Source organism: Kryptolebias marmoratus, linkage group LG3, assembly GCF_001649575.2.
Source record: "Kryptolebias marmoratus isolate JLee-2015 linkage group LG3, ASM164957v2, whole genome shotgun sequence".
NCBI classification, from domain to species: Eukaryota; Metazoa; Chordata; class Actinopteri; order Cyprinodontiformes; family Rivulidae; genus Kryptolebias; species Kryptolebias marmoratus.
In genome coordinates, this window is record NC_051432.1 from 21,382,233 (window position 1) to 21,410,133 (window position 27,901).

The 27,901-nt window shown below is 38.5% G+C and overlaps 1 protein-coding gene across 5 annotated transcripts; it reads left to right on the forward strand.

The window, feature by feature from the left end:
• Positions 1–709: 709 nt before the first annotated feature.
• Positions 710–26,940, forward strand: micu3a (mitochondrial calcium uptake family, member 3a). Of its 5 annotated transcripts, none has more exons than XM_017425648.3 (16): positions 710–1,056; positions 4,943–5,090; positions 6,818–6,849; positions 7,805–7,883; positions 10,832–10,879; positions 11,485–11,567; positions 12,298–12,369; positions 14,660–14,701; positions 17,308–17,403; positions 22,348–22,442; positions 22,529–22,700; positions 23,129–23,137; positions 23,851–23,959; positions 24,074–24,231; positions 25,230–25,294; positions 25,803–26,940. In XM_017425648.3, the coding sequence occupies exons 1-16, from the start codon at positions 787–789 to the stop codon at positions 25,807–25,809; spliced, it is 1,485 nt and encodes a 494-aa protein (XP_017281137.1). In that variant the 5' UTR covers positions 710–786; the 3' UTR covers positions 25,810–26,940. The 5 variants fall into 5 exon arrangements, with proteins under 5 accessions (XP_017281137.1, XP_037830863.1, XP_024863685.1 ...); XM_037974935.1 differs by having other exon boundaries at positions 23,132–23,137; XM_025007917.2 differs by lacking the exon at positions 17,308–17,403.
• The last annotated feature ends 961 nt before the right edge of the window (positions 26,941–27,901 follow it).

Sequence of the window (27,901 nt, forward strand, 5' to 3'; positions counted from 1 at the left end):
AAAGTTTCTTCAAATGTTTCCATTTCCAAGTTTGTTATAATTTCTGTTGATACATGTTTTGTTTTGTTTTTTGCTAAATTGTTTATCATTTTGCAAATCCAACTACCCTGCTCTATATGAGACAGAGTTGAGAACTGTAGAGTTGTTTTGTTATGCTTTCTGTTAACGTCTCAGTAAGTTATTTTCTATCTTCAGTTTTAATTTCCTTATAGTGCACAGTGTGCAAAAGTTTTAAACCACCCTTTCCTTCCATACACTTTGCTTCCAAGGTGTCAGAGTTTTAATTTGTATTATTTTTTAATCTTTTAAAAGAGTCTTGATCATTATAATTCTTCAATCTTTCCATAGATCTTTCAAATTTCTTCTTTGTTTTGTTTTTTGTTTTACTTTGGGTGCTGGTCAACAAGTAAGAACAAAGAACAAAAGTGGTATTTTTAAAGCTCTTTCATATGAAATTACAGTATTAGTTTGGGAATAAGCCGAATAGTTTGGGAATCACTGTTGTAGAAAACGGGGTCAACGTACAAGTAAATGTTTCACTTTTTATTTTTAAATTTAGTGGCCCACCCGTACACTCATCTCTGGCTACACTAATGGTTGGATTAATCACTCACTTTCCACTCAGCCGAGCGTCAAATCCACGCGCGGGGCTTCGCTCCTACTGAACCGCTGTTTAACTTCAAATCTCGCGATAAGACGGCCAAAAACGCGCGATATTTCGGTGGCTGCTGCTCTTAAACTTAACAATCGCCGCAGCGGCACAGGCGGCGGCACCGACGGGCAGCAATGGCCGCTCTCCGCAGAGTGGCAGCGCTGGCAGGCAGGCTGAACCCGTGGTCCGCGGCGAGGGGCGAGCTGCTCGGAGCTCCGGCCGTCGACGGGAGGAGGACGCGGAGCCGCCTCGCAGCCGGGTTGTGCGCCGCGGCGGGAGGCGCCGTCGCGTTTTACTTGTATACCGTCACAGCGACAGGAAGGAAGGGGACGATGAGGAGGAGGCTCGGCGGCGTCAACGGCTGGCTGTCGTCGTCCATCCCGACCGTTGAAGCCAAGGAGCGGGTGAGTGGCTGACGCTGGGGGGGGCAACGTTGGTGACACGTAGCGAGGTGCTGGTTCGCTGCCCAATAATGTATTATTGTTGACATGGAGGCCCCCTGAGTAAACAAACAAACAAACAAAAACGACAGAGGAAAAAAAAAGTGTTTTCACGTTTCCTTCCGCTCAGATTAAACCCACATCACCTCGCTCGAGTCATCCACTCCGGCTCCACAGACATGGCGTGCCTGGTAGGTTTTTTTTTTGTCATTTATTTCCAAGCATGCCCTGTGGAAACAGTTCGCTCACTGTCTGGCAGCAGGACTATGAAGCGCGCGTGTGTGTGCGCGCGCGCCGAGGTGGGAATGGCGCTCTCCGCTCTCGCTGGTGCTGAAATGACAACAAGACTCATAGCTCGCTGTCACTCAGGCAGATGCGCACAAGAACAGCTAAAGGTTGCTAAAAATGCGGTGTGGACGCTGAAAGACTCTGCTGAAATTTGCTGAGGAAGTTGAAACTGAGTTGGTAGAGTTTAAACAAGCGCAACAAAAGCTAAAAGGAGCATGATAGCTAAAAGATAAAAGGATGGGTAGAAGCTGAAAGTAGCAAAAGGCTGTCTAATAGCTAAAAATAGCACAGGGGTAAATAAAATAAAAAAGAAGCAACAGCTTGCTAGAAACTAAAAGTAACAAAAGGCTGACTAAATGCTAAAAGCACCAAAAACGGAAATAGCAAAAGGGTAGCTAAATGTATCATAATCCTAGCTAAAAGCGGTAGAACAGTAGCTAAAGCTAAAAGTAGCAAAAGAAGACAAAATAAAGCCAATAAGAGAGCAGTGCTTTTGAAGGAATTGAAGAGAGCTACTGCATATCATTTATTGCCTAGATTAATTTGCAGTGCATGTCCCAGATGGGCCTTTAGTGACGCTATGTTGAACAGAGCAGCACATTGTGGAGTCTGGTCAACTGCCTGGCTAACTTTAGCAATTTCAGGTCATATGAAAAAACACATGGGCTAATGTTAGCTGGGTATTTGCATTTGAGTTGATCCACCGTTTTAGATGGAGTATAACTTGTTAGCTGCCTCAGTGTTGGTATCAGACATATTTTATTGTCTTATTTGCATGATTCTGACTGCAGTGCAGTATTAGGATGAGGGTCTGACCCGGAGGAAGAGGCAGAGGAGGAAGGCCGTGGGTTACAGATGGGGCACTCTGTTACTCTTACACCATGAACTTGGAGGTGTTTAATCATGTTGATCGTGCGCCCTCCTTTGCACAGTATAATCTTACTGTAAGAGTTGCACTGAGCCGCCTGATCATTTCTTTTCTTAAAGTTTAGTTACACTTTGGATCGCTGCCGCACACTGTTCATGGTTGTGCCCACACTTCCTGCGGATTCTTCTTCGTTGGTGTTTGGTGGCGTCTTCTTCTGGACTGGGTATTGAAACTAGCAGTTGAAATTTAAAAATTTGAACGATTCCAGGAGAATCGGAATGTTAGTCCCAGTTCCAATGGATTCTGGAGACTCAATGCCCAACCCTGGAGCGTACAGAACTGAGTGATTCGGTTCAGCTGCAGGTAACGCAACATTTTGATTTCTTTAGTTTCAGCTGCACCAAATCCAATGATTTCAGTCAAACTAGTTGTACACATTCAGTTTAGCTGCTAGCTGTGCTTAATTTTGACAGCGTTTTGTACAAAATTTATTATTTAGAAACCAGAGGAGCAAATAAACAAAGGTTTCTCATGTCAGTGGTTTTCCGGACCACCTCTTGAATGTCAGTGATCCAAATCGTCTTGACATCGTTCAGATCTGTGTTCAATAGTTTCCTCTTGTGATCTGAGCATCCAGGACACATGTTGGTATCAAGTCTTTCTCATCCTCCTGTGCTTTTATTTTTTGAGACTTATTTTGTTTTACATGCAGATTTGCAATGCTGATTTGGATGCTGTGTTGCCTAAATGATTTCTTCTGGTACTTTGGGGGTATTTTACAGGTTATATTGAGACATATGTTACATCTGTGAGCAGCAGACTGAACTAAAGCTCAACACAAAATAAAACTTCAATTCTTTGACAAAACAACAGACTGACAAATAGTTAAAAAAAATTTTGTGCCTGTTCCTAATATTATTGGAATAATTCTTTCCACACTTATAAGCATTACATTTTTGAATTTCCACTAAGTTAGCCAGTGAAATGAACATATTTGTTGCATCACGACAGAAAAATGTCTTACTTTGTTTGTGGAAGAGAGCTGTTCATCGATCACAAAAACAGTAACTGACAACTGATCTCATTTGTTTCTGATCTAAGGTCTGTTTGCCCAGCCGTTAGCCTGCTGGATGTTTTGTTTTAAATGAAATAATTGAAGTCGAGAGGAGAGTTTATAAGAGCGAGGCAGTCACACAGAAAAAAACGAGGGGTTCAAAAGAGTTGAAAAGTTGCAGCTATGAAGGGGAAAACACCTGGAGCATCTGCTGTGCAGTCCGAACCAGGCGAGGCAGCAGAAATGTTTTCAGTTGTGGCGACATGACAGCTACAGGAGAACACAGTGTACCACATGGCTTCTAGTTGATTGGCACTCCCAATGAATTATTCCCTTTTCTAAGGGCCTTACATGCGTTATACATCGTGTACAGCAAGGGAATTGAGCCATTCTGCCTTTGCAAAACTTTACAAACTTCATTCATTAGTGCAAGTCAAACCCACATGTGTGAACGCTCTTAAACTTGATTACAGTAAATTCCCCCCCAAAAAAAGCCAAGCGTTCATCTCCTTTTCATGCCTTCTAGAGCTCCCCTGGTAAAAGCAGCATCAAAGCTTTGTGAATGAACTTGCCTGCTCATTAGCACGTTTGCTGAGCTGAGGAGGAACTCTGTGTGTTGTGGCCCACAGCCAAGCAGGTTTAAATTTGGAAACCTCTTTGCTAATTACGCAGCTTCGGTGCAGTACGATCTGTTGGCTCAGAAGCTCTCCTACACTGCAGCTAATCAAGTTGAAGCCCTGGCTCCTTTTTGAATGAGAGCAAGAGATTCTAATCAAGTAGAAAATGGTATTGGTTTGTATCTGTGTGTGTGTTCTTGTTTCTCTGCACCAGGGAGGTACAGACGCTATTTATAATCTCACAGAGCTAAAAGGAGAGCTGGTGCCAAGAATAGATGGATATTTTCATTATAGAAGTTGAGCAGCAATGGAGACACATGTGCAGCTTGGATCCTGCAGTCCATATGAGACACAGCGGAGCTCTGATGGCTTACACAGCTGTGGAAGCTGCACTCAAAATATAATTACTGTGAAAACTGAACTATCGAAGGCTTTCTTTTTAAACTCCAACTTTGATTGTTAAATACCGAAGTATGTTGTACACGTTGCCATGTGTCCCACACCGCCTATTTTTTGCGCAGCCAAAGGTGATCTTTGTAAGACAAAAATAAGAAATACAAGCTGAAGGGGTCTGTCAGGTAATACGACATACAGTCAATGCTCTTTTGATGCTTCAAGTATGCTAGTGGCTTTGCTTTGAGTAAATAAAAGCAAGTGGTATTAGCAATGATCAAAAGGATGCTTCGGAGTTCGGACTAAAAACAAAATAAAATGCCTTTAATCAAGATGGTACTACAATTTGAAATTGTTGTGCCGTGTTAAAAAGAAGCATTTTAAATGCTAATTCACAAACTTGTTTAATCAAGTTAGCAGGTTTTTGCTCAAAGCAAGAAGCATCTTCTATAAATATGTCTGATATCATCAAGATAAGATCTGTAGTTTAATCATTTGCCATAACCAGCGTGTAAAACCCTTATCTTTATTCTTGCACTTGCATCCTGATTGATTGCCTATTGATCAAGCCAGTTAGGCAGTCCATAAAGTTCCAGTCATCAGTTTTATGTTTCGGGTTCATGTCTGCAGGCACATCCGTTTGACTTCGAGGACGGAGATGTCTACATGTCTTCCCATGAGCATCGTTTCCGAATGTTCAGCTCGGTGGAGTACGAAGGACAGCTGTACATGACGCCCCAGAACTTCATCGAGTCCGTTACCATGAGTGAACCAAGAAGTATGTATCAAGCCGTTAGCTTTGGCCCTTTTGTTCAAAATGTACCAGCAGGTCCTATGATAGAAATATTTCCACACACATTAAACCCTCCTTCACAAGTTTCCAACTTGTATGTTAGTATGTTTGGCATGTCACGTATTTGTTTCAAGATCAAGCAAAGATTAAACAAAATTCTTTCTTTCAGCCAAGATTAAAAGCCATATTGATTTATTTTTTTAATAACGTAAAAGGATCACATCATTTAAAAATGTCTACTGCAATAAAATACAATTTTAAACACAATTTTGGCAGTTAAAATCAAAATTGGGCTCTTAATAGTCCCAAAGGAAGCAAAAACAAAGAAACAAAAAAGCTCTTAGCCATGCCTCAGGAATCTGATTTCTTGTTACAACAAGGCATCTGTCAGTTTTCCTTTCTGTAAGCATTGACATACTTTTTGCTGCAGCCCAAAACTAATGTGTCATTTTTGTTTTGTTCAGTATTTTCAAAGTTGTTGCAGTTGACCAAAATGTGAAGTAGTCTTTAATATTAAAGCGTCAATCTCAGACATTACATTTTGTTGAGTCAACCAAATTGAAGCAACAATGCAGATGTGAGTATATTAAAGATGTCAGTCTGATCCGTACCTGTGGGAGGTTTTTACTCCTGGATGTGCTCAAATTCTACGTTTGTAAGCAAGAATGGACACTATTGATTATCTTCTGGCATAGACATAGACATATTTGACATCGGTTTAATAATGTTTTCCCAGCTGATCTTTAAAATGAGAGTGAAGTTTTCATTTTATCTCTCTTTCCTGAAGTATCAGCTCCCCTGACTATTGTTCTAGAGGTTAATCATAAGTAGAATCAAGTTCAAATACTTGAGTTTGAACTGTATTCTAGTCTAATTGGTATATTGTTTAGATTTATAAACAATTTGATGTGTTCTGATTTGAATTTGTTTTGCTGTACATATGTTAGCATCTCTGTTCAAAAGATTTTTCTTTCGCCATGTCTTCAAGAACTAAAGAATCCTGGGTTTAAAGCACATCTTTGCCGTTTCTGTCAGCCTTCTGCCAGTTGCAACAGATTAGGCCTGGCCAGCAAGCCTCAAAGCAGATGGCTTTACAGCTATTGTTTAGTCTGAGGTTAATGTTAGTGAGACACACACATTCCATTTGTTCTCATGTATCCTCTCTCCTACTCGGTAAATATCTAAGCTGGACTGTAAACTTTAACCACAGATCTGAAATGTCCGTCTCCTGCAGAAACAAAGAAAAAAAGCTATTTCTTTCTTTTTTTTTTTTAGTGAGCATATGATTGAACAGCGTGCACCTGTATGTGTGTGTTTACATCTACTCCTGGCTCGCTGTCATATGATACAGCCGCTCATACCCTCTCGGCAGCCGACATCCTCCAACGCCCCCTTTGAAGTTGAATTAGATGAACTTTGTTGTATAAAACAGAACAAAAGTACTATGTGCTTTTACGAGAACATTCCACATACTACAAAGGCAAGCATGGAGCACTTTAGACGGTACAAATGGGCCCGCGATGATGAGTGTATATACCACCAGTGTGTGTGTGTGTGTGTGTGTGTGTGTGTGTGCGTGTGTTGTGACTGTACCCGGCACATTAAGACCCATTTCTAGATCATACAGATGTTATCTGACTGAGCCCACCCAAACTCTCTTCTCCTCTTTCTGCTCTTTTCTCTTTCTCCTCTTTTGTCTGGTTCCCTGGCAGACAAGAGGCCCTGGAGGTCCCTGACCAAACAGGTGGGAGACACACTTTAAATCCTTCTTTCTCCTGCTCCTCCATGCTGCAGTCAGACATCTGCTGCATGATGTGTCTGCTACAGGCTTGTTATTCACTGCAGAGTCCAGACCATGCTTCTGCAATGATTTGAAACTTATGTCAGATTAATTTGCAGTTGAACAAGCTGTAAAACAAACAAGGTTTCTACGGGTTTGAAACTCTGGAATCTGACCTGGCATCTTCTCCTTAGTTTTATTTGACAGAACAAGAGAGTGGTGCTTTAAAAATGCTGTCAACATGATGGCTATATTTAAAATAGTTATTCTAGTATATTCAAAGGCCTGACATTTGTTTATTTGCCACATACCGTGTGTAGGTGAAAGGTGCCACTGCATTAGCCTGCATAGTCAAATCAAGTATTTACAGTTTTCTTTCTTGTATGAATTTATTTTAATATATTTTCCAATATTTTAAATGGGAGAGATATGCCGTCTATCTTGTTGGTTTGTCTAGCCCAAGCCGGTTGCTTTCCCTGAGTTATACGTTACCAAAGTTTTGCTGTCATTTGTACATTAACATTTTTACGGTTTACTTTACGGTTTGCTTTTATCAAGTTCTAATGCTTTTTAAACTCTCTGCGTTTTTCTTTCTTGCATGTGTGTAACTTCCACCAGTTTCTGATTAGCATTCAAGATACAAGAAAACTTCAAATTCTTTGAAAAATAGCCTGGCAGCAATTGAAAATCATTTTCACAGATTTTACACTCCTGAATGGACAGAATTTAATTTTTAGTAGCAATAGCAGAAAAAAAAAAATAAACAAGCTGTAGCGAGGGTGTTTCTATTTTCAATGGCATGCTACTCTAACTTGTTTGTGTCTTTGTCTCTTTTTTTATATTTTTATTGGACTTGAAGGTCTGTGTTTTTCCCATTGTGTCGTAGTTTTAATCGTATATTTTTATGTGCACTTGTCAGGAGCTGGAGAAGATACTGTCAGATACCCCCCCAGTGTGGAGAGGATCCTCCAAACTGTTTCGCAACTTGACAGACCGAGGTCAGCACAACACACGCTCTTACTCAAAAAAAAAAAAAAAAGCACACACTTCACTTCCCTTTATCTTTAACTAACCCCTACCTAACTGTAACACTCTCAAAAAATGAAAACCAAAAAACTTCTTAAGGAGTTCAAAATGTTCCTCCGCACAAAACTATTATACCCCGCAAGGAGCGAGAGCTACTAAATGCAACACAGATGAATCGAACTTGAGGAATTTTGCACGCTTAAAGGCTCACAACACTTGTTTTCAGTACGTTATCAGAGCAACGACAAGCTCTGCGGTTTTTATCATTATCCAGACTTGTTTGTTTACATCATTAGAAACAATCCACAGGAGCATCCACCGAATCAGCGTGTCTACAGTTGACAGGAGATATATCTCATTTTACATCTAAATGATCCTATTAAAGCGTCTTTGTCCATATGTATAATTCCACATATATGGTTGTTTCATACCAGCAGCAAATTAAAGAAACAGCATTACGAAATGTTTACACATGAGCAAAAAAGATCCTTTAAACAGGACTGGAGTGGAGGAGGGGAGGAGTGAAAGACTAGGAGACATCAGCTCAAGTTGACTTTTAAACTTCATTCATTTATTTGTTTTCGTTTAGGTGTAGTTTGTCCATCACAACTCTTTAGGTAAAATAGGAAAAAGGTGTGTGTTTTGGAGAAAACTAATGTGACAATATAATAAAGGCTTTTGGAAGCTGTCTTGATATTGTGTTAGTAGAATAATTTACACGTTGTGCACAAGTGCTACATGCGGCAGATTTTAAAAACATTATACTGTCTTACACAACTGGTAGTTGTAATTTTGCTGGCGTGACACCGTAAGTAAATAACTAATAGATATGAACGCTGTTTGAAGCGTTCAGTTTAATAGTTATGTTTGATGTTATGTCATTTTATTGCAACTTATTTGAAGTTGAATTTTACAGTCAATATGGAGATAAGCATCAGACAAAACTACAGAGAATGTTTTGGATTTTTGCAGGTTTCTTTTGGGCTGTATGTGCTCATCTACATGGCTTATCTTTCAGTTTGTCATTATATAGTGTTTGTGTGTCACTGTAGGTGTCTCTAATCCAGGTTGGTGTCATGCTGTCCCTCCTCGCAGCCAAACAACCTGCTGCAAACAAAATCATCCTCCTCTGCTACCCTCCCCTCTTCTCTCGGGGAAAAAAGAAGAAATGAGCTTACCCTAATTAAGCATTGGCTTTAGGAGTGTATAACAGAGAAATCACACAGTCAGGGATTGAGTCCCTATAGTGATAATTACACAGAAATACACACACATACACACTGTGAGATGCTAAATATAGCACACCATGTGTGATTCACCTCCTCTCTCATAATAAAAAAGAACCGTGTTTAGCTTATAACTAAAGTGTGGGTTTGATTTTGTCTATAGGGACAGTATCCAGGTGGACTCTCTTTTCCCTTACTTCATCACGAAATAGAAAGAAAACAAATAGTGGATTAGAGTCTTCAAAAAGAGATAAACAAACTGATTGGAGGATGGAGAAAAAATTAAAAACAGATGTTGCGTAAATAGGGTAAAAGCCAGACAGAAGTAAAAAACAAATGCTTTTATTTACACAGGTTTATCTTCAGAAATAATTTGTTTATCCCCCTAAATGTTATTCAGCTTTCCGACAAGGACATCCTTTGTGTAAGCAGTGTGTGTGTGTTACGGTCAGAACATGATTGCTTCTTCATACCAGTATGATCAAGGACAGTTAAAGTAACATCCCAAGTATGGCTTTAGTTTTCAGAGAATGACAGAACAATTTTAGATAAAAGAGTGCAGATTGTTGCCTGAAACCAGCTCATTGTTTGTGTGTCTTATAATACCAGGTTGCACACTTACATGACCAGATATTTACTGATCAGAGTAAAGACAAAATCATGCTTTGAGCTGTCTAACATATAGGCTCTGTGTCCAAAGAAATGGTTAGGCTATTATTGATTTTTACTACCTTTAGGAATAACCTTTCTTAGAGGTTAGGTATGTACTCTTTAGCAGTTTCTTTTAACTTGATACCAAATCTTAAACCATGAAAAGCTCCTATCCTAAATAATGATTTTGTGGATTTAAAAAAAAAAAGTTAAGACTAACAAGTCACAAGTCATCATTCATTGTAAATGAGTTTTATTTTGAGTCACGCTCAAGTGGCCGCTCTCAATTACTACTACCTTGAGATTCACCAACCTTTTCATTCATTAGTGTAACACTGAAAGCTTGGGAGTGTAAACACGCAGGCTGTATATAGAAACCTGAGCAGCTTCAGAGTGTATTCTGGTCTTTGCAGAGCTCAGGCTACATCGTGGAAAGAGGATTCAGTTCCAGACCAGCTCCTCTGCACAAAACAGTCGAGAATCAGCAAAACACGAGGCTCACACTGGATTTAACTGGTGTCATGTTCATCTTCGCAAACACTCTTGCACACATACGCACTAATGGGAGAGCAGTCTCCCGTGACACTCGAGCGAGTCACCCTGAACTATCTGAGCAATCAGACAGAAAGCAAAAAAAAAAAAAAGACCAGAGAGCAGAGCTGGGAGCTGCGAGGATTCTAAATGTGCCTGAGGAAGGAAAGGATCACCCCCTAAAACATTTTTCACTTGCTTATCCAAACACAGACACACACATGCACACACACACACACACACACACACACACACAAAACTAGCCCATGTCTTTACTTTGGACACAGAGGGGGAAAAAGAGACTGTGTGTGGGGCCAAATGGTTGTTGGCGGCTCAACCTGGAGAAGACACATTTTAAGATGCTATCTTCATAAGAGGGAGGATTATCTGTGTTAGTGTGTATGGCTGTGTGTGAGGCATGAGAGGCCCACGGGCTTTGAACATGTGTAAACACTGTGCAGGAGTGCCTTGAATGTGACCTTTTTAACTCCCTGTCTTGGTCTCATCACTAGGCATCATCTCCTACACAGAGTACCTGTTCCTGCTCTGCATCCTGACAAGTGAGTCACGTCGGTGCTTACTTATTTTGTCTTTCACCTAACTTCACATTCACTTTCTTATCAGAGCAATCTTAGCCTTTTTATGGCCGTATTCAAGCTGAAGTAATAGCAACAGACAGCTTCTGTGATAAAGTGTGAAAGATGCCGCTTATCATCGAACTCTATGAATGATGCATCGAAAAATTTGACTAAATTTAAACTATTAAATTAAAAGTGTTGAACAGAAGTATGCAGTAAACAGTTGTTTGCATACTGAGAAGATTGGTAGGTTAAAATCTAAATTGCAACAGTCCATATTTTAGTTTTTTTTAAGTGTTTCTCCTTCCTATCTACACACCAAGAATTCAAGGCGTAGGAACAGTTCCAGAACAGTAGCTGTCAGAGACGGTTCTGTACTTTCAACACTCACTGTTATTACATGAAAGATTATTTTTATGCTTTCCTGGATGCTTTTCTTAGAATCTTTAGGTACTGAAATTAAACCATCTTTCCACTGTGCGTTGGCTGTGTGCCACTTCTTTCCTGGCTATTTATGGCTGAAAAATTACCTCCAACAAACACATGCACTCGCTCACACCTTATGTGTTCTGCTATCTGTTCCCCAGAACCTCATGCTGGCTTTAAGATTGCTTTCAATATGTTTGATGCAGACGGCAACCAGATGGTGGACAAGAGGGAGTTCTTAGTGGTGAGTTCCTGATACTGAGAGGATGACGATCTGAGTATATGTCTATCGTACTGGTACTTTCTGGTTTAGGATATTAAATGTGCAGGTTTTAATGGCAACATAAGGTTCATGTGTTAGTTTCTCTGCGGATCCTTGATTTTCAACTGAAAACACCGCTGCAGGCATGTTGGGACCAGAATCTGTGGAGATGGGTGGGGGTGGGATGGCACCCCAACAGGAGGGAGTGGTTATCATTTCAAATTGTTGTCGGAGCTCGACAGAGTATAATTCCCACATTGAGTGTTTGACCAACAGATGCTGATTTCTCAGATTTTCTTTTTTAAACAATAACAATAAAAACATGTTTTATTCACTGAAGTTGCACACAAACACTTCCATCAAACAATTGCAGCTTCTAATATGCTCCTATAATACTTTTAAAACAGTTGCTGTATTTAATTTAGCTCTTTATGTAATGAGCAATAGAAATGGTAAATGGTTCACACTTATATAAGGCTCTTTTTTAACCTCTCCAGGTTCTGCAAACAATGTTCCTCAGTCACACACACATGCTTTCTAGTAATACATATTTTACACTCCAGCCAGCTGCAGGGGCTAGGAATCTGTTCTTTGATATGTGTGACCTTGCTGTATATTGTTAAAAAAAAACAGAATATGCCTAAAATGTGAGAAATCTCAGGTTCTAACAGGGCTCACAGTATTGTCAACGAGATCCTTTTTCTCATTACAGCTTCAAGAGATCTTCCGTAAGAAAAATGAGAAGAAAGGAAGGAAAGGAGATGCTGAGAAGTCCGCACAGCTGGTAAGAAAGTGAAATTATCAAAGGCAAAGATGTTGTTGCTTGAATGAAGATTCCTGATCATCTCTGTGCAACCATGAAACACCTTTATAAACACCTTTGATAATGCTGCTTGCACCAGTAAGGTAAAGTTGTCTGAACTGATTTCTTATGATGGTTACTGCAACAGTAACAAGGAAAACATGCGTGTGAAGTGACTTCCATCTTAAAATGGCATTTTAGTACATCCATGAAAGTAAAGCCTTACAAGCCTTTTTTTTTTTAAAGTTACTCAAAGACGAGTGTGTTTATCTTTATATGTGGATGTGCTGAAAATGGCAAATCATCATCCATTTTGATTGTCATCTGTAGTTAAGCAGGTGTAATAGTTAACTCGCTCGTCTGTGTGACGGGTTTTAGTGCCCCCAGCTTCATGGAAGCTGTTTTTGATCATGTGGGAACTTCTCTCTTACTGCTGTGACACTTATTCCTACTGTGTGCTCCTTATATTTGATATGTTTTCAGAATGTGTCTGTCTCTGCGCCTCTGTGATTGAAGGGTAGAGGCAACAGGAAGCTTGGCATTACAACACCGCCTGTGTCACTTATAGCTTTAAAACGCTCACTGCTGATATGCAGTTTTCAGCTGCTTAATAATTCATTAAGATTGCTTTTAGAATTAGAGCTATCAATAAATCAGCAGTGATTTACTACCTGCTTATCACAGATAAATAGGAATGGTAGATAAAGATAAAAAGTACGCCTTCATTCAATTGTAATTTTTTAAGTATAAGAAAGTAAGAAAATTGTGTATTCCCTCAGATGACCAATAATAGATGGCATTACATTATGTTACAAGATAAAATTAACGAAAACTAAGTCGAAATGCAAATATAGTTTGTGAAAAGCTACCTAGATTTGAATATTTATTTGCTTGTAGGATGTCCTTTGGCAGCAATACTTTGAATATTATTAATGTCTCACATCACTGTTGATAAATTCATGTCATGAAGGATTCAAAGTGCAGACTCTAAGAAAGAAGGAAGAATTTTAAATGAGCAAAGCATCTAAGACTTTTAACAATATAATACAAAAAAGGGTTGACAGGGCAGTAAAAATAAACTACACAGGAGCAAAACATCAGGAAGTGCATGAAGCACAGAGGATAGGCAACAGAATAACAGACTGGGAGAATGGCATGTATGCAGAGAGGGGTGATTAATGAGTGAACGCAGGTGAGGCTAATGAGCGAATGATTAATTTAAGGCAAGGAGGACTGAGGGAAATGATGATCGTTGATGAGCGAGAGGCTGAAAACAAGAAATTACCAAATAAAAACAAGGAAACTCATGACTGAACTTACAACAACTAAACTTAACCTATAAAACAAACACAAAACCCTCAAGATAATCATATCTTAGTTAAATTCTTTGAGGTTTGTGTGCATTAGTTTAATTAAAAATTGATCCCACTGCATTTAAAACAGGATGAGGTATGATTTTGATCGGATCAGCTATTATTTTTTTCAACTGTTCTGTTGTAAATTTGCAGGTACACTTTGGTTTGTTGACTTGTTGCGTAACCTCATTCCTTCAGCTGTTGTGCAGAGACGCATTCAGCTGAGGGAAGGACACTTCGGCCTACAGAAGACTTCATGGATGACTCAATGAGTGCATGCATGTTGCCCAGCTCCTGTGGCTGCAAAACATTAACATCTTGTTAAAGACACATTGACATTGTGTCATATGTCATTTATTGTTGTTCATTTGAGGTTGTATTACCTTTTTTTTAAGGAAAAAAAAAAGTCCTGATACATGAAATCTTACATTTGAAAGATGGTGTTCTTATTTTTTTTTCTATGACTGTATTTGTGGATTTATACCATGCCTCTATATTTGTATTAATGGTAATACTGAATATTTTTGTTTTGGTTCAAAAGAAAGGTTTATTTTAAAAAATGTAGTCCAAATATTACTAATTATGGATTTTGTTGCGCAAACAGTTTTTGGCTCCCAGGATTTATGACAGTTGCTGTTCAATTTAAACAGACAGTAACTCTGAGAGGAGAGAAAACGTTGATTTTAATTTTTATTTTTCACATAAATCTTTAAAAAAATTTCTATAAAAAATGCTTGGTTCAGTGTTGTAATGCAAGTATGTTTTTCTACACTGTAATCTCAGGTGTGTAGTAAATGACACCTCTTCCTTCTGTGCATGTACTAACATGTGTTTTACCTTCTCTCCTCTTCTTCCTGTCTGGCTGCATGCTCTGTCCTCTTCTTTTTCTTCCTCGTGTCTCTCTCTCTCTGTGTCAGAGTATGCAGCTGTATGGATATCAGGTTGCCCCCATGAACAGCGTATGTATTCTAAACCAGTCTTATTTTTTTTTTGCAGATAATGAAACACAGTAGAGACCTGGTAGTGTTTCGGTGGGATATGAAACAAAATAGCAAAGGGGAATAGAATGTGGTGTTAATAATCTACAAACAATTCACAATAACTGAAACAACTTTAAATGGTTTTTGAATTAATGGATCGTTTCTTTTGTGGCTTATCTTTAAAAGTTGGTTAAGAAAACTAGTGTGCTTGCTAAATATAAGATTACACCCAACTTATTTAGGATAGCAAGTCTTACACAGTCCATAGAAACAGGATACCGGGACCTTTAAGGGTTATGAACTAGGAACATCTGTTAGTGTAAATAAAATATTCAGACACTGAAGTTTGCAGAGGATATGTTTTTTTCAGTTGTTCCCTTTTCTTCTGCATATAAAAGGACTGCAAAGTCACAAAGCTCCAAGCCCACACCACGGCTTTTCTTCTTTAACTTATCTCCATCTTTATGATGTCGACAAGGACATAACAAATCTGAAGTTCAGAGACTAAAAACATGCTGCGTGTCACGCAGGTCAGTAAAGCTTTAAGCCATTCAAGGGAAAGTTCTGTCATTGCAGAGTTGATTCCAAGCGTGTCCGAAAGTGTTACTTTTGGCTCTTTTCCATCACACGACTGACTCGACTTGGCTCTGCAGTTTTTTTTTTTGTTTTTTTTTTCTGTTTTAATCTGTACTTTGTATCTGGTATATCTGGAGCCTGAGCCACAAAGAGCCATAGAAAAATATTTTACTGTTTTTTTGGTTTGTTTTGAGAAAACAGCATCTTGGTTCATCAGTGTTGACAGGAAACTGTCTGGGGCTTAAAACAAAGAGAAGAATCAGCAACCTCAGGACTGATGGATCATTTTGATACCGTGTTGAATGCAGTCAGATAAAAAACAGTGGTCGCCCATCACCTCCAGTCAATGCTCCACAGCTCAGGTTCAAGCTGTGGTCAAAGAAAACGAGCTGCCAAGACAGGCCCTTTGTAGCATCCGGGCCCTTTTGATGTGGGGACAGACATATTTCTGGCTCAACCTTTTGCATACACAAGATCCCATCGAAGCTCTTGAGCTACTTTCTTTAAATAAATTAGCTCGTGATCTAGAATTAGTCAGTCAGTAAAATAAATAATGACGTCGTGTCTGACAAATGATGACGTACATTTCTTCACTGGATTTTCTAGCTTCTCCGAACTCTGGTAGTTTTTTAGGGGTGTAAATGTCAACTAGATCAGAGTTTAAATGCCCCCCGACAATCACTGACCTGGCCATTGAAGAAGCCTTGACCCCTGCACAGTCCACCTGATCCTCTGTTATCAGCAAAAATGTACTCCATCAGCTCCACAAAGGGATGAATGAAAGGATGCATGTGAAGAGAGAGGGTCGGAGAAACATTTGAGATTGGGTGTCCATCTGTCGGCTCAGATGATTGATTTATCTAGAAGCGGTGGAGGCGGTTGGTTAAATGGACGGAAGAATAGCAGAAGAAGACTAATAGATTTAAGGGGTCAGCAGAGATGAACTCTTACTAAAAGAGAGTGATGTGATTTTGAATGACCTGAGGTGCTCCAGAGCTTCAAACAATCAGATATTTACTGTTTCTTTTGTAACGTGTGGATGTATGTTCTTGTGGGGGAGGTTTGTTAAAGAATAGAAAATTTTATTTCTTTAAATAGCATTTTTACAAATGAAAAGGCCTTTTAAATGAAGCTTCTCAGAAAGATGTTTGTGTTTTCTTCGGACATTAACAAACCGAAGACCAAACGAGTTTGTCCGCTTTGTGATTGCAAAAAATCACATTTTTGTGGTTTAGGATTTTATTTTAACACTCATTCATAATTAGCGTGTAAAAACAATAAAATCACATCTGCGTTCTGATTAAGAGATTCATAAACTTTAGTAACACTTTCAGTAAAAACTAAAGTTTTAATTAAAGGAAGTCCAGTCCAGTAACTATAGTAGCCTCCAGTGTCTCTCTGGCTGTTTCTGTGTGTCTTTCTTGAGACGTTTTCTCAGCCACACACGGGCTACTTGTCCTGTCAGTGTTGTGATGGATGGCTCCATTGTCACAGTGAAGTTAAGAGTTGTGCAGGGTCATGGTAAAATGCTGCTGTGGGATTCTCCCCTGAGAAGGAAGGCGAGGTGGGTGGCCACAAGTCTACAGCGTTGGTTGCTTTGATGTCACTAGGAAGACGTTCTGTTGGTAAATCAAAGTAATTGTAATTAAAAGTTTGTAGTCTTTTTCTTCCTTTTTTTAGTCGTTTCCCTTGTTAAGGTTCACATGTTTCACATCCAATGAATGACTGAAGTAAAGTCCACATAAATTAAAATTTGTAACAGTTTGCAGCTTTAATTGGCTATTATGGATGAGACAGTTTCAGTAAAAAAAGAGATCATTTGAAAAAATGTATTTATCACTTTTTAATGTTTTTATAAGGGGCTCTGTTTATTTAAATCTATTAATGTTGAGTTGGATTTTAAATTTAGATGTCACATTTTGTAAATATGTTAAAATTGGTTTCTAATAAACTGCCTTTGATTGAACAGGAAGTGAACTGATTCTGGCCCTGCTTGACCACTCCCACAGGTGCTAAAAAAAGACAGTCAAGAGTTTGTGGCTCGAAGTTACTGGGACGTTTTGAGGCGAAGCGCCAGTCAAGTCCTCTTTTCTGACCTGGCGGAGGTACACAGACTATTGTCCCTTCATTCCTCCATTTTTCATCCCTCATTTTGTTTCTTCATGTACTTCTGTTTAGTTATATTTTCTTCAAATATCCCCGTAGATTCAGAGAAATGTTGCTGCTCTCTGTTTGGTCAGAAAAACACATAAAATGGTTCTTTCAAAATAAAAGTTTAACTTGGCACATGAGCATTGAGGCCCTTTTATCTAGGTTTTGGTTTGTTTTTTGGTTTGTTGTTTTTTAAACAGAGTCAAGAGTAAAAGACACTTTTATTTGGGCCTATTGCAAAAATTAGATTAATCTAATTTTTATTAATGATTTGGCTCAATACTGGGGGTGGATGTAAATTCACACATTATTGTTTACTCTTTCCTTTTCCCTAAATATTTAATTTTACTTTCTAAACTTCAGTCCCATGTCATTATGCATGTTCCGTTTTTTTATTGTATGAATCCTCACAAAGTGTCTTTTAATTAAGTGTTTTTGGTTCCAGTGTGAAATAATTTTGTTCAGATGACTTCTAAAACTCGTTGCAACTAACTCAGCATGCACAACCGATTCAGTAAAATTAATGTTTTTATCAGTATTTAACACAGAAATTCATGGGAAAAAATCAAATTACACTCTAGATATTTGAATTTTTATTTCCGTCTCAACACATTTCGTTGTGTTGTTTTGTTCTAAACGAACAAAAATAATCATAACAATTGTTGAAATAGTTTTCACTACATATGTTCGTAGATAAGGTGGAGACTTGTGCTGATTAGTAACAGCTAACAAAGTGCTAACAGGTTAGCTGACTAATGACAGGCTGGGAGCCGTGGTAGCAGCGGAAGCGTCGGTCGTGGTAATGATAGTGTAGCGCCATCGGGCTGACCTTGTATTTACGGGGAACAGTCTTTCATCTGCAGAGATGTTGGATAGAACAAGACAAATTAGGCAGAGGGTCAGGAACGATTAGAAATTAGAAAAGAAATTAATCACGGCGAACAGCACAAAATAAATAAAAGGGTTTGTCAGAGAAACCCTAGAAGAATGTGATCTGATAAGTAGAAAACCCGAGGGTGAAGAAAATAGGAAGAGATATAATCAGAGAGTCAACAAACAGGTGAGAAAGGCTAAAAGCAGATGACACAGGTCAGCAGACAGAGCAAATGTTCAGGAACAAAGTGGGTGAGAAGAAAAGGGCTTGGGGAAGTACATTTAGGGGGGAAAAGAAAGAAGCAGGTTGTATTTAGAGGAAGATGTGTTTACTCAACAGATTAGTCATTATAATACCTCTTTGCTTTTGTCTGGAGAAGGAGGATCTGACTGACAGGCAGAAAGGGAGGGAGGCCGAGAAAGAGCAAATCACTTCTGTGTTTGTCAGGTGAAGGAGGTACTGAGGGCTAGTGTGGGCTGAAAGAAAATCAGAGTAATCAGAGCAGGGGAGCGGGAGAAAGCACAGCACTGACAAGGGAGAGGGGGGGTGAGGAAAAAAAGCGAGGGTGAGGGATCGAGGTATGTGCAGAAAAAAAGAAGAAGAGGCCTTTAGAGGAGGAAGGAAGAAGGAGGGTTGGTTGTTTTCACGGCTGGAAGGTGCGACTGACTGACTTGACTAAACGCCGACAATGAGCCCTTCCTCTGCAGCATTACTCACAGGTAGATGGGGCGAGGAAGAACGTTTAGGGTTTACATCAGTAATTACTGTTTTTCCCCTCAGCGACATGATCAAAGACAGCCAGGATCACAAACACACACCGATGAATAAATAGACATATGCATTTACCAGGTGTTGGCTCGTGCCTCAGAGGCGTGGTGGCCATTACGCTGTCAGATGGATGATGAGCTCACACTGCTCCTGCCACTCTTCCAGGAAAGATAAGCTTGTTGTGATCAGCTTTAAGTCTAAATAAATGTAAACAACTTTTAAGTGAATTTCTTGCACAACAAAACGACGTTAGAAGGAACTAAGTGCAAATTTAATAGAAGCAAACAGAGAGAGATAATTCTGTTTATTTTGATGTAGATGATTGTTTTTAATTTGACATTCAATGTCAAATGTTTATTACATGCCATCCAGTAATGCCCCGCTTCTGTAATCAATCAGCCTGATTTGTGGGGCACATTTAAAAGAACCAAAAGTGCTGTAGAACAAAACTATTACGACGACATGAAGAGCCAAAACATTAAAATCAGCAAAACTGGAAAAGGCACAATAAAACATATATAAAAACAAGTAAAGAAACAAACAAACAACAAAATGAAAAAAAAAAAACAGAAATAGCTTAAAAGCCAAAGAAAATAAATGTGTCTTAAGCTGTGTTTTAAAGGCTATAACAGATGCAGCGAAGACACGATGAGCTTAAAATCAGTTCTGTCTTAAACAGGAACCCAGTGGAGAGATCCTAATACATGAGATGTGTTCTCCTTTCCTGGCACCAGTTAGGAGGCTGGTAATGTGCTGATTTAACTGCTGACACAGGTAGAAGGGATGACATCATCTACTAACTCACAAATCAATTTTGTTTTATTCAATTTATCTTAAAAGCAGAAATGTGAAACTTTGTTGTTGTTTTGTTTAACTTTCGCTTATGAAATGCACAGAGAGAGGAATAAAAACAGGCTGCCACTAGATTTGTTTCTATTACCAGCAAAGCCTCATCAACAATAGTTACCAGAAGAAAAGGTAAAGTCTGTATTGTCTGTTTTTTATAGGTTTCAGCCTTTTTTTTAAACACTTGAAGCCTTTGGAATTTATAAGTATAACCCAGTTTAATGCAGCAACTTCTTAGAAATCAGAGATAAAAAAAAATCGGATTTGCCAATCAACCTTGAATGCATCATTCGAGCCTAAACTGATCAGTTTCTTCTCATTTTGCTCCTCGGTGATACAAGCGAGGAGCAGCAGAGCCCCAGAAGCAGAGACACACCACCTGGATGCTGTCTCCCTGTCTGAGCAGCTCATGTGTCATCAAGACATCACTAATGTGTCACTTTTAAAGATAAAAGAGCAAAAGGTGCTTCTGTGCTGTTTGTTTGTAATTAGAGGCTTAATAGGAGTTACTTTCCAGTAACTGAGACAAGAAAAACAAGATAATAAAATGATAAGTCTGTGTTTGTTAAAGGTTTTCCTGTCTCCTCTCATAGAGACGTCAATGACAATATAAAGGTTAAAATTTATGATAGTGGAGGTGCTAAAAAATAGTTTCCTTTAATATAATTGTTTTTCTGAAATATTTCAACAATGATACAGGTATCTAAATGTCATTTTAAAAAACCTTGTTGATGCTCGATCTACTATTTCACACTTTTATTAATTTTCATTTATAAAGGTGCTCCAAATTGAGAACCCTAATTTGTCCCACAAATATTTAACTATCAGATCATTTTTTTAAAAACTTGTGTTTATGTTTTACCAATCCAAAGAGGCTGTCCTCAGTCATGTCATTAGGTTTGTCTCCGTCTGTCTCTCAGTTATGGACATTTGCTCTGGTCTGACGGAATGACCAAACAAGCACAGTAAAAACATTTTGTGTTAACGTTCGTTCTTATTGCCACCTGTTTCATCTTGTTTGACATTTTCTTCTTGTCCCACCTTGGAGTTTAGGATTTTACCCTTGAGGTAGAACCACGAATGGCATCGTGGTGATGATGACATTTACACTGTTGATGATGATGATGATGATGATGGAAATGGCATAAAGGCTCCTCCTCCTCAGAATGACATGAGATTTGATTTAATCTGATGTCTGTGTATTTCTCTGCATGGCCAAGGATTTGACTCTGATTTTTTTTTTTTTTTTTTTTTTACGTGATGCTTAAAGACAGTCACCTTTTTCTGAAACACACTACGTTAACAAGCTTAAAGTTTTCCTCAAAGGCTGAAACGTTGCCCATGTCACCCTGTTGTTGAAACAGATTAGGAAAGCGTTAATCAGCAGATTACAGAGCAAACAAACAGAAGTTATCGCCTAAATCCCCACCGGATGGGTTTCAGTTGATCAGGATCACTGACTGAGCACACAGTCGCACGAGGGACGAGAGAAGACAGAACAGGAAGAAGAAGCAACATGAAAGTAGCAAAAGTGATAGCCGGGGAAATCATTAGCTGACGGAAAAAGGTGGATTTAGCTCAAAGATTTCCTGCATCTGTGCTTGTGTGGGTTTCGTGCAGCACCGCCGTTTGTGATGTGATGCTCTGTTTCTGTGTGACATCTGCAGAGAAAGTGCATGAAATGTGTTGGCTTTAATGTGTCTCTGTGTGTGCGTTATTTGTTTCAGTCATTCTTCTTTTCACAAGTCTGTTTAGCATCTGGTAAATGCAAACGTCCTTCTCCGTTCCTCCCCCGTGACTCGGGGAGGGTAGGGACGGAGAACGCCATGCCTACATCTGCGCTCCTGTCAGTGGATGTAGGCATCGTGAGTCTGTTTCTTCATTTGGCCTGCTACCTGACCACTTGTCTGTTGTTCATCTGTCAGTATCAGTTTGTAGTTCAAGCTGCTGCAGCAAAACTCCTCGCCAGTCTAGACTGCATAAATCTAAAACGGCTCCGTTTGTCTAATTCAATTTGCCTGCTTTGCTTTCCGAAGAAAAACAGCAAAACAACGAGGATGAAAACACTTTCTCTTTTCCCCTCTAATCCCATTTACCTGTTTGACTCTGGAAGCATAATTCATCTTAAGAATGTTACTTCGTCATACATTTTGCTGCCTGGACTGGCTCATTTGTTACCATAGTCGTTGCTGAATATTTGAACAGACAACTTTGTGGACGTTTTGTTTGTTTTGCTCATTCGATGCACGTTATGCACACGTGCAGCAGAATCCTGCTTCCTGCTAGCCTGCCCAGCGACGTCCAGTTCGGACTGGTGACGGACCCGTCCCACCCAGTGCTTCTCGTAACTTTTTTTTTTCTTTTTTTTGGAGTAATCACTGAAGATTTCTATAACTCTTGTCTCTGACAGCGCTCGGATGAGAGCATCACAATTGATACCACTCTACTGGTACATTTCTTTGGAAAGAAAGGCAAAGCAGAGCTCACATTCGATGATTTCTACAGGTATTTGAAAGCTGCAGTCCACAGCACTATACTAACCACACGACACGGCTCCCCTCCATCAGCTTCTCCACTTTTCTGCTTCTCAGATTCATGGATAACCTCCAGACCGAGGTGTTGGAAATTGAGTTTCTCACCTACTCAAAAGGGATGACTACCATCAGCGAGGAGGACTTTGCCAAAATCCTGCTGCGCTTTACCAACGTGGAGAACATCAACGCCTACATGGAGAACGTCCGCCAGTGTATTCCTGATGAAAAGGTGCAATACACACATGCTCGCTGTTCTTTAGCTGGCAACGGGGATATTGAGAACACTCGGGACTCTTATTCTTTGGATAACATTAGATACAGTAGGTTTCCTAATCTTTACCCATCTGTTAAATTTCTTCTTCCTTCTGCCTTCCAGGCATTCAGACACCCTGTAATTCCCCCCTGTTGTGTCTGCCTGAGGCTGTTGTTGCTCTCCACACTTCAGTGCCCCGTTGCTTCACTTGACCTCGCACAAACACACATTTAGCAACACTTTCAGCTACACGTGAATGTTTGTTTATGTATGTGTATTTGTGTACCTATCTATCAATCAAACTATGCTAGCCAGAAAGCTAGCTATACTTTGGCACGTCATCCTTATGTCCATTTGCAACCCAACTCTATTTCTGTCCCTCCTCTCTTTTCATGCTGTGGAAGAAGCAGGAGGTTTGTCTCTGCCTCAGAAAAAAAAAAGCACAACCTGCAGTTACAATCTGTCACGTTTTCCTTTTATTTCTTCTTTTAGTTATTTTACTGTCATCTTGTCTTTAGCTGTGTCTGCTCATGGAAACTCACTAAACTGATTTTGTTTTTTTCTTTAAATGTGTGAATGTTTGATTTGAAATATTGATGTTTCAGATTTGACTTTAATAATTCACAGCAAAGAGCATGGACTGCAATGCACAATCTTTATGTTTTCGTTTTACCCATAGATTTCAGTCCTTTATTTGAGTAAATACACTATATCATCAAAATAACAAGCATCATTTCATATCCTACTTCCAAATGATGAAACAGTAGACATGAGCTGCTGTTTGAGTTTTTAAGATCATGCATGCAAACCTGTCATAATGACTTCTGATATGATTTATGGAGCCATTTATTGGAATTTGTTGGTTACTGACTAATAGTATGATTCATTTGCATTTTATTTTATTTTATTTTCTCAAACAGAACAACATGAATGTGCCTTAAAGAATGTAATATTCACACATGACACCCCCCAACCCCACCACCCCCGTGTCATGCTGCAAATGTCTGCAACAGTCTGAAACAACCATTATTTTAAACTTTTAAGCATCTTGGTGCAAATGATGACCATTTCTGCAGAAGGTCTCTTTTCTGTCATTTTTGAGCCAACGTTTCTCTTCGTGTTTCAGGGAATAACCTTTGACGAGTTCAGGTTGTTCTTCCAGTTCCTCAACAACCTTGAAGACTTCGCCATTGCCATGCAGATGTACAACTTCGCTTCACGTTCCATTGGACAAGGTAGTAAAAACCGGTTGGAGCTGCAGGCTCCGAACTCCTCTGTTCTGTCTTCTAGTCTTTTGTGAAAGCAGATTTATAAACTAATATATTGACTTTTTTTTTTCCTCCTACTAGATGAGTTTGCAAGAGCGGTGTACGTGGCCACAGGGCTGAAGCTGACGCGTCACCTTGTGAACACCATCTTCAAGATCTTTGATGTCGACCACGATGACCAGCTCTCCTACAAGGAGTTCATCGGCATCATGAAGGACCGGCTGCACAGAGGAGCCAGGGTGAGGAACTTTCAGGCTCTTGAGAAAAATGCAAATCTCCTAAAAAAAGAAATAAAATGACAAAAACAACATCAAGATGAAAGGGTGAGGATTTAATGATTGCCTATTAAAATATTGAAATATGTTTGATATGTCTATATATATTGGAAAAGAATGTGGTATATAACCACCTGAATCCCTCCAACAAACTTTAAAACATGTTTTTTTGCAGCATGATCAACAAACTTGATCAAAGTGCATTTCAAAAATATTGTTTAGATTTATTGTATAGATATTTCAAAACAGTAAAAGCTCTCATTTACCTTCAGTCTCAGCAAATGGGTTTGAGTATTTCCTGCAAATTAATAACAGGGTAAAACATAAGTTAGTAAGATAAATTTTTTCAAGAGCATAGTCAATATCCTTATAATATTGACTCAACAACATGAAACTTGCATGCAACTTATTGACAAAGAAAAATCTTTAATAAAGATTTGGTTATTCAGTGGTTGAAATTTCATACCCCTTAAATATCACAATATTTACAATATTAGCAAATATTTACAGTTACATTTGCTATATTGATCATTTGTGAAATGAACCATCTATGATTAAAGCTTCAGTGAATAATTTAAAATAATGGAACTCCTAATGCCTTACTGCCCCCTGCTGGTGTTTTTTTATACACTACCACAGTTCACAGCCTTACATCCTGAAAAGCCCACGTCATTAGATGTCCCATTGTTAGAATTTTCCTGATAAGCTGCAAAACCTGGTGACATTAAAACTAGTTTGTTCTTTATGTAGTTCTTCCTTGGCCTCACAGTCTTGGCTTATTAACAATGTTCTCTTTTCTCTTTTCTTTTTGTTTCCATTTGATCTTTGCTGTACCTGAATAATAAACTTCCTTTTTAAACCATACTTTTGTTTTCCCAATTTCCCATCACCTTTTTGCACTTGTCCTTCATTTCCCCCGCCCTGTATGTCTTTTTGTTTCCTCTCTCACGATGACATCTCAGGGTTATAAAGCAGTGGAGCGAGCGTCCTCCTTTAAATCGTGTCTGAAGAAGGAGCTGGCAAGCAGATAAGTAACACTAACAATTGCCACAATAAACAAAACTTGTTGTTTTTAATACTTTATGGAAATAGTTTTAACATGTTTCTTGAATTTGTGTTATAGATTAACTTTGACTTCTACAATATGTCACCCCCACTTATGGTCTGTTTAATGTTGATACTTAATGTCTGATTCCAATGCAGTGTCTCAACAACATTAATAAATAACTGTTTATTACTCTTAACACTAACAGTTATATGTAAATAACTGTAAAAACAAAATCACAAACAAAAAAATCAAAAATTATTGGTTCCTGATTTCTTTTATTTGTCAGAATACAGAATGACTAAAAGCTCAGAATTAGTTTTTGTTTATTTTTAAACCAGAATGACTCAGTTTGAGTTTGTTTGTTTTTTTTAAACTCAGCATTCCCCATGGTCTTTTGAACATAATATTTTGATTTAATTTGTTGCATAAGTACATTTAAAAGAACTGGTTTGAGGAATTGAAGTCTCTCTCGTTGCTTTGTGTTCACCAGGTGAAGGGCCAACATTACGCCTCCTTCTCCAGATGTGTTCAAACTGAGGCTCGAAGACAAGTGCACCAGCTATGGAAGAGATACAAGGAGAAGCCTTAGAGGACAAGGAGACATCTTAGAGGACATGTCATTCCAATATATCAGCAGCCTGATCGAGCAGCATTGTGCTTCCAAATGTACATCTTTAATCTTCAAACTAGAAAATCATCACAAGCATGGCTACACTATCTGATGTTTTCTGTATAATTTTTAAGCAAACTCTTGGTTATTTTATTTTATTGCTTTACATTTGAATCCAATGCCAATAGATGAGATAAGCATGGGGACCTTGACTGTCACCAGTGTTTTAATTTAATTAGATATTCATAAGTTTAACATTTTGATTCTGTTGAAGGTAGGAGAATCAAATGGTCTTTGTAGTTTGCAAATATGTGGTTTTCTACCTGACGGTAGTTAACATGCTGCACAACAAACAACCAGCTAAAGAAAGCACAAAAATAATTAACTGTGTTTGTAACATATGTGTAAAGTTAATAACAGAAATGTAAATTAAGGAGCGCACAACACTAAAAAAACATTTAATTTATTCACTGTTTTTGCTCAATTATTTTCCCTACCTCGTCTTTAATCATCTCAAGTCTTTTCTCCTAGTAGTTTCATTCAACAGAGGGAAAACGCATAAACACTGCTGCTACGCTTGGGAATCCTTTAGTTTTGTTATTCAGTTATGGCTGCATTTAGAACATTTTTGACCTGTATTTTACACTATAAAATGCAAAAAGTCAGTAGTTTCTCCAAATAAATCCTAAATGTCTTGTCCTGTTTGCTGTTTTCAAGTTTTACTTGCATGTATGCCAAAAATGGGTGCCTTGCAAACATTCTGCTTATCATCTGAAAAATGTCACACTTCTACAGCAAATAATTCAGCACCATGTTCAATGTTGTCCTAAGTAATAATTACTACATACAGTTGATGTCTTGTAAATGTTTAACAAATTCATTGAATCCATACCAATTAAGGTCGTGCAACTAACAGAATATTTCTCATTATAGTAAAAAAATAATATTTGCACTAATCGTGTGTCATTTGTGGATTTGGTGAATTTTCATGTATGAATAAACTGAAGGACGTGCAGAGTTTGTGGTGTTCATTGAGCATGCGCAATAGGACGCTTCACCTGAAGGTTTATATGAAAAAAAACCTCCAGTTCTTCCAAAAAGAAGAAGGAAGGTAACTGTCTACGTCTATTACACGGGTAAACTTTAAGAGTGTCGGTAGTAAAAGAAAAGTTAACCTAAAAATGTTTGACTACTATTTCAACGAGTTTTTTTTATTATTTTTTTATGAAAGCGTTAGCCAATTTTAGCTAACTAACGAACAAGACTGTTGTAACGTTAAAAGACAAGAAAAAAAACATTTTATCGCAATGTGTGTTTACTTTGCTGTTCTTATCTGAACTGTAACGAATTAAAACCGAATAAAAAAATAGGATGAAGTTGACAATGTCTCTAGACATTTTCAGGCGACTTATCCCGTTTGAGTCAAATTTCGGCTGTTCGCTGTTTTTAGCATAGGTCACGACATACAAGTAATTGTAAAATTTGAGTAAAAATTTAGTAGAAGATTTTTTTTTATCAGTAATTTTGTTTGTAGACTTTACTCTAGTCTTGTAGCTGTGATAAAATGCTGACCTCAAGTGTTAGACGAGACTAACTGCTGCTAAACCCTCGAAGCTAATACAAGTGGATTATAACGATTTTTATTGTTGTTGTTTGTTCGTCTTTGCAGCTGGATGTAGATGTGATTTCACACGTCTGTATTTATTTTATTGAGGTTAAATTTTAAATTGAGACATTTTGTTGGCCTAGAAATCGCTAAATCGACCAGTTAGGTCGTAAAGCGGAACGTTTCTTCATTGACCGTCCCAGCGTCAGGAACATTAAAAGCGACGTACTGCACGGCACGTTTCACATGTAAACTAAAAACAACCAAAAGAAAAGAACCATGTGTTTGACTTTATTCTAAGAACATTTTTAAAAAGTTTAAAGCGATGGTTCTCGGTCACGTTGAAGCTACGAATTTCTTTAAACTGTTT